We start from the raw sequence: 11,966 nt of genomic DNA on the forward strand, positions 1-11,966 counted from the left end.
TCCCTTCATAGCCTCATTACAGCTATATAAAGTACCACAAAAAACACATCTACGTGATATTAATAAAAAGGGAAGAAAAAGGTACAGTAATTACATAGCAAAACAGTAGTTTTCCCCCCGAAAATAAATGTTTTAATTAGTTTAATCCTCTGGATCAGAAAGAGAATAGACCGCGCATTGCATCCTGGGTAGGAAGAGGACAGAACTATAATCCTAACCTCACATAATAGGCTGGCTTTTCGTAATTCTGCCCATTTAAAATATATGTACCCAATCGTGACTCTTAGACCATTGATATGGTCCATGTGAACTAGTTTGTTGAAGCTTATTCATTATGATGAGCGAGATCACGGCCGAGATCGCGGCCGTACCGGGCGATCGCCGTGTCGCGCACTGCGGACAGTTTTGAAAGCCACATTTAACATTCTCCAGAATCTCCACTGCACAAACTCCACCCCCGATAGCAAAAAGTGAATGTTTTTTTCTGGTTGGCCAGTCAGGGAGTCTCAGGGACCAATCAGAAGGCTGACAAACGGTCTATTATAGAAACTAGGACTACTGCATGTTGTTTGTGAGGGTATCTAACCTAGGAGACACGGGGAGAACATGCAAACTCCACACAGAAAGGCCCTTAAAGAGTCATGAAACCCAAAATCACTTTTTCTATAAATATATATTATATCAATGAGTCACTTGTGATAGGGATCAATGATATGGTTCAATTTGCCCATAGGCTTGTGGATTAAGAGCTTTCTGCTGTCTCTGTAGCTATTTCTGTGTTCTTCCAGTTTCTGGTAGAAAAGAAATATTTGGCGCCACTCATTACATATTTGCTCTCGGCGTAGTTAGTTCGGTGTGAGGTGGCTTATCTAATTAATATTAACGTTTGTTTTATATATCCAACTACAGATAACCACTCCTACATTTTAGAAACCACTCCTACATTATAGAAACCACTCCTACATTTTAGAAACCACTCCTACATTTTAGATTTCTTTTCATATTCTGAATTCTGATAAAACAAATAAAGAGGCAGGGTTTCTCGCTCCTTTAAGTATTTTAAAGTGAAAAATTCCTATAGCCACCATTGCTCCAGAAATTATTTTAGAAAAATGTGCAGCACATATGGGGCCTCCCCCATAATATGGCAATACATTTCATTTCAACCAGAAACCAGAGCTTAACGAGCATTAGCCATTGCAATTGATCTCTGTGTCACAGGTTTTAAGACCAACAACACAAATGTATTTTTAACGAAATAATTGATTTAAATCGAAGCAGCTGGTGCACATGCGCAATGTATGCACACATGCACCCACACAGAAATACCTGCAAACCTGCATTCACTCAGTATAATTCTTTTTCACTGTGTTATTTTTAACTGTTTTAGAGCTCTTCTCTTCCATTTCATTTTGTCCAATCTGTATGGTAGAGTACAATATAACTTAAACAAATGGGGTGGTTGTATTTTGTCTCCCTGCTCTTCTATTGAGACAGGAGTTAAATTACAGCCCACTTTTCTTTAAAAAATCTAATCTTTTATCGAAATGGCCAAGCTACAAGCCCACAACGCTTGTAGATCTGCTCCCCTCCAAAGTCTACTTATAGCATCTGATTTATTCAAATCATTTTTGTTCTTATTATTATGGCGGTGATCTTACATATTAATGACTTTGACTCTGACTTTATCTAATAAATGCATTATTTTGTGATGTACTCATCTTTAAAATTGTAATCATTCTCAGACTGCAAACTAACACTGTCTGATTACCCAGTCTTCTAAGCTGTCTTGCATAAAACCTCCCTACAGGCTGTGTATAATATGTGTGCTCTGCAGGTCAGCGGGGGTGTCTTACATAATGACAGCATGCAGTGACATCTACTGTAAGCTCAACCTTTGCTCCTACCTGGGCATGAGACTCCCAGCTCTGAATGTGTTCACCTTTTGCCACTGAATATTAAGGTCTGATTTATACTTTGTCATATTACCGTGTAGGGATGGGACGATACGCGATATTATTTATCGTGGATATTTAATTTATTGTGATATTGTCCTCCGTCATGCACTGGGATCAATTCACCTTTTATTTACCAAGCTGCATATCCGGTACCATTTAAACCCTCTATAATTGGTAAAAGGAACTTATAATATACGTACTTGATACAGTCTTTTTTTACACTCTCTATCAAATGTCTTTGACAAGACGTCACAACGCGACACGTTGTGAGCTTGTAGATCTGCTATTTTTTTGGCAAATGTTCCACCCCATGATAATGGATTTTGATTATTGTGATAATATCGTAAATCGCGATTTCTGTTGTCACAATAATCGTCATATGAAATTTTCATATCGTCCCATCCCTATTACAGTGTACTTTTACGCAGAAGATGAATTTTTATTGAGGAATCCAAGCAAAGTTGCTAATTGGCTAAACCATCTGTTCGAATTTGAGGGAACTGCGTGGCAAACAAGTTGGTCCATTCCAAAACTGAATATAACACTTTAAAGATCTTATCAAGTGTCACATTCTACAGACAACACTTGGAGGTCATCACCATGCTGGCTTGTGGGGGCCATTTTGGTCAAAATTCTATTTTTGCCATGAACATACAAATGAGTGGACAATAATAATACCAGAAACACAAAGAGCTGCAGTATAGCCTTAGATGACCTTTACAGCGTCCATTTGGTTCCATTTGTGCACTCTCGGTTATGGGGGTCCTTGAAAATAAAGAGTTAGATAACCACTGTCCTGTGGACTCCTAATGTACCATAGTAAATATCAGACATTTAATATGTACAAACTAGCTGCTATTGAAATGTGAAAACGCTTCAGACGGACTTACAAAAGAATATGGGGTTTGACCACCCATATACTGTGTGTGTGTGTGTGTGTGTGTGTGTGTGTGTGTGTGTGTGTGTGTGTGTGTGTGTGTGTGTGTGTGTGTGTGTGTGTGTGTGTGTGATAAACAATGATAAAACATAAATATATTCATGCATTGATCCTTCCATTCATTTGATAACACATTCTTGGAAAGATGTTAGTATTCCAGGTCTATCAAGAACACAATATCTTTCACTACTGATATAGATTACATCACAAACTGGTTCACTTTCTAACCAATAAATAAGAAGTGTGATGTCTTTGAATTTTAATTGGTCTAGTCTGTTTTTAAGTTGTACATTTCTAACTGATTGATTAGAAAGTGAATTGAACCAAAGGATTGTTTCTACTAACTGAAGCCCAGAGTGTATGTCTGCATTTACTTGAATAGAAGTAGAACCAGACGAACCCATATCGACAAATACTGTATAATTATAATAAACCATGATTATTTTAACTTGTGTTTTGATTGTAGCAGAGACCACACCAAAATGTACACATCTTGCATAGAAATATACAAAATACATCTCCTTACATCAAAACAATAAGATTTATGTTCAAAACCTTAAAAAAATTAAATGAAGGTACCAACATGTACATTTAACATAATTGTAAAATCTCACAGCGTTATTCATTGTGGTGTGGTCTGTTACTCTTGAATTAGCCAAATAACTAATAGCAAAAACCACATGTTGGGTGTTTAAGACAGACTCTGGGCTCTGTTTCTCTACAACACAGGACTGACAGCTTGTCAAACTGATACCTCTTGTAATTTCCCTTCCTAAAGCCCCAAGCATGCAGACACAGGGAGATAAAAGAGAATAAAGAGAGAAAGGTTAAAGAAGAAAGCATTATATTTCAAAATGTTATGTTTAAAGTTATTTTAGGGAAGACCTTTAGGTCCATCTGTCAATATCAGTAACAGAAATCCCACCAATCTGTCAAAATTGTCATGCTATGTGAAAAACAGACAGACAGCGAGCAATGAAAGTAATTCATCCTTTGTCAAGTCCCGCCCGTTGTCCCGCCCCTCTTCGCACCCATTGGTTGCTGTGTCTTGGTGGGACAAAAGTCCTTTCTCTCCATCCACTACCATTGAAATTCAGTTGCTCCTTTTGTGTATTCAATTCTCATTTTAAACTTGGTTTCAGTAAAAAGGAGCCTCTTGGGTGCAGTATAGTGACTGGGTATATTTTTAAATGTTTTTATTTCTCCAAAAATGATTTTTAGCTAATTCAACATAAAAAAAAAAGCGGAACCAGGGCAGGATAAGGCAGAAAGAGCATGCTGGTTGGTCAGTCAGGGACCAATCAGAAGGCTGACAAAGGGTGAATTGTTATATATTTAACATCCATCCCTCTTGCAGTTACAAGAAATGGTAAGAATTGTATAATAAAACTGTTTGGACATTGTTTGGTTTAGTAAAAAAAAAAACAACAACAAAAAAAAAACACGTCTGTGTCTTTCTGAATGCACTAACGCTGACAGCCACGGCACAATATTAAAACATATATCTTTTTAAATCAATCAACAGTCTGATTCAAGAGTGCAGTAACTACTGTACGTACAAGAATTTCACAAACAAATGGGTTTAATAGTGTTACAGCTGATCAGCCAAATGAGATAAAGGCATAAAAGTGATATTGCAATGATTGTATATCTGTTCTTTAGCTAATTGTTCATACCCCAATATCATGAAGGCTAATTTGACCGTTGGGCGACACAAATAGGTCGGTGTGTCCGAAAACTTAGTTACTGCACTCTGCCTTTGTAGGGCAGTGAACGACCGATGTACCGACCATCCATCCATCCATCCATCATTAAATGTCTGAAAGTGAAGAACGTTATCCATACCTGTCTGTCAGCCGACTGGTCTGTGCTGAATGTGAAGCATTGGTTCTTCTGCAGAGTGGAGTGCGGGGTGGGGGTTGAGGTGGAGGTGGATGGTGGGTGACAAAATAAGACGAGCAAGAAAAGGGAGGAGGGGGTAAAGGATAGGAAGGAGGAGTAGATAAGAGAGGAGAGGAGAGGGGAGAAGAGGAATATAGTAGGAGACATAAGGGCAGCAAAGGTAAATTGTTAGAAACCAGGAGGAAAAATGACAGTGGTCATAAAGTACTAGCCTAATATTACAGGTCACCGAGCATATAATACAGGGGTGTCCAAATGCGGCCCGAGGACACATGTCATACGGCCCTACGGCTTCATTCCTAAATTGTATTATAAACGGCCCGCCAGCACCGTCAAACAAGAGTATAATTTGTCAGGATTCCTTGTTCCCTGTTGTCTCATTCTGAAGGGGTCAAAGAAAAGCTATTTTATTGTATTTTCTTCTACCTTGCACGTCTGGTAATGTGAAATAAGGCTGAGTTATTTGTGTTTTGTTCAGAGCAAACAACTAGCAATAGGCCATAATGATGATGATAGTTAAATGAAGGTCTTTGTTAAGGTCGGACCGAAAGTACATTATGTCAGGCCCTTAGGTGTTTTAATTTTGTCTTATGTGGCCCCCTTTGAAAAAATGTTTGGACACCCCTGACATAATACATTATTGTTCCAGAATTAGGCCACCAGGCTTTTTGTCATCTGCAAAGGAAGATTTGACCATATAAAAGTAAAAAATAAAAACATTTTGCTCTCATGTCATACTTGGGGGAGGGGGCGGGGGGTTCAAACCTCTGAAAAGAGATTCAAACAGGGTTATGGTTCTAATAGAAAATGGAGGAGGGCATATAACAATCTAAGATATACAATGAGAACAGATATCAAACCATGCATGCACTGCAGTCTATTAGACAGGAATATATATGTCATGCCACACTTATAGGGCTCTATTATGATCCAGGTCTTATGCCTTATGCCTTAACTTCTTTGCCTTTACATTTTTTTAAATATTTCAAATAGCTGATCTGCAAGCTCACAACGTGCAGATGTAGATCAGAATATATATATTTTTTTTCAAAATAGTAAAAAAAAAGGCAAAGAAGTTAAGGCATAAGGCATAAGACCTGGATCATAATAGAGCCCATAGTCTCTCTAGGATCTACTGGGAGCTCTTTAGAAAAGGCTTTGAGAGAGCCATGACAACGCTATTTGTGCATCACAGTATCTAATCCTATTGCCTCCAGGCTCACTTCTCACCCGGCTAAAGGTTGTTCCAAGATGGCAGTACGGCTGCTTGGTCTTTTGCTCCTCTCAGACAATTTAGTTATTGTTGTTTTTTTGTACTTTTTAATGTCTTTTATGTATATATATATATTTGTATGTTTTTATTATTATTATTGTTGTTGTTATCATCTATGCCCCTGCATTGTCTGAAGGACGCCAAACAAAGTTGTAAAATAAATTGCAACCTTGAAAAGGTTGAGTTTCAAACTCATCCTTTTCTCTCCTACACTAGTGCATCTGGGATCAGACAGTAGTAGGCACTAGGCAGCACTGTACATAAAGACCACTTTGACTGGACATTTGGCCAGGATTACTGAATACATTTCTGTGGTATTGGCCACATATTATTTCAACTTGGAATATTTTTTTCTATACTTCTATGTAATCACAGTTGTTCACCAATTAGTCAGTTACCATCTGTTGTCAATGTCGTCATGTTACTGTAATAAAAGATTAAATGAATCTGGAGATCTAGAAAACAATAGAGCTCCTTGTATGCCACACGTTGGAAGTTATTCAAAGTTGGATATTAATGGACGATAAAAGAAATGTAAGTGCTTTTAAGTGATAATGGCCATTTTAAGTGATAATGGCCAGATAAGGTGTGTGTGTGTGTGTGTGTGTGTGTGTGTGTGTGTGTGCGCGCGCGCGCGCACACGCGCGCCTGCGTGTGTTTACCTGCCAGCCTACCGATTAGGAATGTATGACTTTATGCAATGATAAAGGTAAACGGTTATTAATAACAATCCCAGCCTATATTCTTCAATCAAAGATAATTATAGGCTGTGAAATGAAAATGAATAAATGAATAAATAAAGCTATAGGGATTGGACAATGTATTTCTATTGTCAAAATTCAGTGTAATGAGTGACAGAAAATGAGAGGGTAGCATAGGCCAGTGGTTCTCATAGTGGGGTCCGGGAAGAGAGGGACCCACAGGGATCCTTGAGGGTTCCAGGGGTTGTCAGGTATATACTAGCCCATTTAGGCCTGAACACATTATGACGCAATATTTTATGCTTTAACTATTGAGAAATAGCAGATATACAAGCTCACAGCGCGGCACCGAGTGCCGCGCTGCGAGCTTGTAGATCTGCTATTTTCGAAAAATTGTGAAAATTAGAATTTTGACCCGATTCTATAAGTGTCTTTTGAATCCTTCTAAGGTTTTTGGAAAAAACCTATGTTTCTATGTCAGCAATCTGGCCAGCCATCGTCAAAGAAAAGGTCCTTTTCGCTTAACTGGAGCTCAGTTAGTCTGTTCTTGAGAGACTACTATGTCAGTGGTGCTCAAACCTTTTCATGTGAAGGACCCCCAAAATGATATTTATTTGGCCACTGACCCCCATTTCAAAATATCTAGTTCCAGGGACCACCCAGAAGCAAAATTTTAGTTACAAACGTTCGCTTTGAAAATACATATATTCAAAGATTTGCACACATTTTCACGACTTTTTCAAAAATAGCAGATCTACAAGCTCGCAGCGCGGCACTCGGTGCCGCGCTGTGAGCTTGTATATCTGCTATTTTTCACTGGTTAAAGCGTTCAATAATTCTAGGCCTAAATGGGCTAGGGTCCAAGTGTACTGGGTGGTAAGTATAGAACTGTACAATACAAATGGAAGTTTTTGACACAAAATGCAACAATGGACACAACTTCACACAAGCCTGTGTTACACAAATAAAATCTTAGTAGCCCACGTCAAGATGAACACCCTAATGCAAACTGCCAGCCCAGATGATCATGTTTTTGTTTTGAGATTAATCTACTAAAGAACTTTCTAAAACACCATAGAAATGTATGTCTCTATAGTTTGTGTTAGTGAAGACAGGTGGAAATAAACATTTGCTGAGTTCTGACTTGAGTCTGACTGACAGCTGATCCAACCAGAATTCACCAGAAGCCCAAAAGGTCTCTGATGCTGTATCGCCTAAATCAGAATCTGGTCATGTAGCCTACATTTGAATGCTATATGCACATTTCAAAATCACAGGCTTGAGATTTTAACCAAACACATTGTTCTTAATTAAATAGATAAAACGACACTGTTATCAGGAACATGGTGACTACTATGATTTTGTATTATAGATTTCAGACCTCATAACAGTGGTGTAAAGTAACTAAGTACATTTACTCAAGTACATTACTTAAGTACACTTTTGAGTTTGTACTTTACTTGAGTATTTCCAATACTTTTACTTCTACTCCACTACATCTCAGATGCAAATATTGTACTTTTACATTTTTTACATTTTAAATGTCTCTGAAAACTTTAGTTAGGTCTACTACTACATAGCAGATATAAAACATAGCATACATGAACCACTTTAGCCCTATTTTATACCATGGCTATTTTAAAATAGCTGATCTACAAGCTCACAACATGAGCATGTAGATCTATTTTAATTTTTTTTGTAGGCTACTTTTACTTTTGGTACATTAAGTACATTTGCATTTTGTACTTTTACTCAAGTAGCCTACATTTGGAATTCCGGACTTTAACGGAGTCATTTCTACATTATTATAGATATACTTTTACTTAAGTATAAAATGTGAGTACTTTTTCCACCACTGCGTCATAATATAATTGTGTAAGATACAGACAGATTTTGGAATATATTTGACAGTAAGGCTAATTGAAATGGAAACTGATCTGGTCGACGTGATGGCACAGTGATGATGTTTACCTCCTTGTTATAAGACTGTAGAGCGATCAAAGCAGCGTCTTGATCCCCTGTCTCCATTTGCTCTATGATGGCATTTAAATCCATTTTGCCCCTCTCTCTCTCTCTCTCTCTCTCTCTCTCTCTCTCTCTCTCTCTCCTCCTTTAATCGGTACAGGCGATAGAGATGTTCACATACGGTATGATATGACTCACGCACACTGACTGTCAGTGTATGCTCTCCTGGCTGTGTGTGTGTGTGTGTGTGTGTGTGTGATCCTTGAAACTCTCCCCAGCTGAAGCTGTAGGGATGATGCGATTAGAGGATTTGTGCAGGCAGGCTTACCTTCCGAACCTACCGCAAAGCACTCTGGGACATGTAGTTCTTATTATCACCACGCTGGCTGGCTTCGTCACATCCATTCATAATAATCAATCACCATCTGCTTCACGTGGTACGAGGCGAGGGCGCCCTGCATTTACCAATTTACAACACAACCTACTGCACGAAACGAAAGGTAAACACATTATGGTTCTCCAATGTTTTACATTCTGCACGGGGCGTTCGCCAAAATTGTGTGTTGATTGATTGAGTGATGTAAATTTGACCCTCGGAAGATGTCATCCAACTTGACCCAAGTGATGCTAACAGGTGTTGAAGTAAGTGAATACATTTGGCTGTGTAATTAACGTCTAAATTAATGTTATATCGTCACCACACGTCGAGTTCATTTGGAAACTGTTGGAATACAAATTGTGATGGCTTCTTCCTTCTTGACAGCATTGGAAGGGGAACGTCAGGTGCTGTTCTTGAATGTAATTAGCCTACAGAAGCTTATACGACCTCAGAGTTCAACTCAGCTTCACAGATGTTAACAGGTGGGTGACATCACATCACATGACATTCTTTTTCGTAGCCTCCCATGATTTGTTGTTTTCAAGGAATTGATTGACTGAAGGGCATGAAGATAGAGACAGAAAGAGAGCAGGTCGGATATTAAAATATTCCTGATGAACAGAGTGAAATATCCAGGTAAATATGCAGGTCAGCTATTCCAGAGGTTCCTGATATAGCCTAGCATATAGCCTATTATAAATTAGTTGCATTCAATAGCATAAAGCACATCTTCATGGTAAGAGGAAATGGCAATGGAAATATGGAATATAGAACGTAGGGTGTGTCTTATCTTTTAGCATAATAGTCTCATCATGTGCAGGCGAGACATCATTTAGCAGTGCTCATATATCTCATACTACCTCAAAAAATAAGTATATTAAATGTAAAGTAAGTATAATTGAATTAATAGGTTAAGTCTGTCTCCTACTGCCAGTATTTGCCAGTTTAACTTCTGTTCAGTATTGGTGGCAGTTACCTCTATGTGGGGGACGTTATCTGAAATTATCTTGCTGACATATCGACTGAGATTGATTGAGAGAGAGAAAGCTGCGCTTATTGAGATCCTTTTAACTCATATAACACTGAATGACAGAAAAGGAGTGCATCTCTCCACTCCGACATGTCTCCTTTCCGACATGTCTCCATTCCGACACTAACCCTATCTCTAACCCTAACCCTAAACCTTAGGCCCATGGGAGTCAATCAAGAAGTCAATTTTGGAGTGGCGACATGTCGGAATGGAGAGAGCCTCCCATAGAAAAGATATCATCAGAAAAACAGTAAGGTTAGGCTAGGTTTATTGTTACCAGTTTCGAGTGGCAGCCACCTGCAAGTGATTTTTCAGAGCGGTTTTAAAGGAATTTAAGGATTTACACTCCTTTAAGGCCTGGTATAGCAGGAGAACAAATTTGACCCTTTGTTTGAGCCAAATCTGGGTTGAACATGATTTGTGGAGCTGCCTCTGGTGTTGTAATTGTGGACATCCTTGACTTTTTGGAAGTATTTTGTCAGGTACTTGGGTATCTTAGTGGTGTAGTGTATCTTGTACACCAGGCCCATTGCAGTGAGAAAAAAAAACATCACGAGGATCCAACTGGGACGTTTCATCAGTGATATAACCTGGGGTCGACGGGTGTTTCGGGTCTTTCAACATCATACACCCTCTCCCAGGTGACCCAGCCGGGGTTGATCAAGTCCCGACTTACGTCCCGGACTCCCAGTAGCTATCCACGATCAGTCCTTTTAGGGAAAGACAGGGTCACTCAATGCGCTGCACCGGAACTACTCTGCCGGGATTGGGGGCAGTGCCACTCTGGCGCGTGGAAGAACTAGGCTCTATCTATGGGTTGACTCCTGGCCGGGCTCCTCCTACGTCTCACCAGGTCCTCTCCTGCTCTCACCAGGTCCAGGCCCTGTGCGTTGCACCAGACTCCCGATCCAAACATTCCATTCAGCTGCTGCAGGTGGTTGGGCCGCAAGGGTTGGCCGGTGGTAGTACTGCAAGATGCTGTCACGCTTGAATGGTGAATAGGGATGAGGTGAGTCCGAGAAGGAAGCTTAAGCAGGACTATTTAAAAAAATAGTGGAAATTGTGAGCTTGTGTATCGGCTTTTCCACTATCAATGTTCTTTTTAGAGTGTAAAGTTGTTAATTATGTCCTTCATTTCTTTATATATTTAGGTTATGTGTCATATCTGCCATGTGCAACTTCAAAGCCTACAAGCCAAACAGAAATGTAATTGTCAACGACAAAAACACAATTAAATCGTTAATAGCAATTATTTGAGTGACAAACAAAACAAAACTAAACTAAAAGTTAATTACTGTGAAATGGAGTATGTCTAACATCATAACAATAGACAGTACAAAACAGGTAGGACTATAATAAAGAAATATTAAGGGAATAAAAATCATACAAACAAACTTACAACCTTGTCAAAGTACTAGACATCTCTATCCTAAGGTATTACGCTGTGCTATGTGCAGTGTATACCTGTACATTTCCGTAGTGCTCCAAGAATGGTTTCCAAATTTTGTGGAATTTATTACCTTAGCCCTGCCCTGAGTGGTATATCTGAACTTTTATCATTTTAATTGACCCATTACAGCAACGCAACGGTTGTGTTTGTGTATATGGGGGATACAAGACTTCCAGTTGTATAAAATGAGACACTTTGCTATTAACAATAAAAAAACAATGGCATGGACTTGGGACTGAGAGAGATTTCAGTTGCTACCAACACCAACAATTGCCACAATGATCTTAGAAGACATACCGGTATATAAGACAATATAAACAATGTAGATAAATAATGCACTACTGCAATATTTTTGACCCCTGCAACCTCCA

At 39.0% G+C, this 11,966-nt stretch overlaps 1 protein-coding gene across 1 annotated transcript in view; it reads right to left on the reverse strand.

The window, feature by feature from the left end:
* Positions 1-8,826, reverse strand: part of ric8a (RIC8 guanine nucleotide exchange factor A) — a gene marked incomplete at both ends in the record, with an annotated part of 34,790 nt that extends 25,964 nt beyond the window's left edge. The window contains 2 exons of the mRNA XM_080737250.1: positions 4,741-4,788; positions 8,743-8,826. Of these exons, the coding sequence (XP_080593376.1) occupies positions 4,741-4,788; positions 8,743-8,826 (132 nt within the window). The remainder of the gene's footprint in view (positions 1-4,740; positions 4,789-8,742) is intronic.
* Positions 8,827-11,966: the final 3,140 nt, after the last annotated feature.

This window comes from Nannobrachium achirus (genome assembly GCF_963921795.1).
Source record: "Nannobrachium achirus genome assembly, chromosome: 11".
Lineage (NCBI taxonomy): Eukaryota > Metazoa > Chordata > Actinopteri > Myctophiformes > Myctophidae > Nannobrachium > Nannobrachium achirus.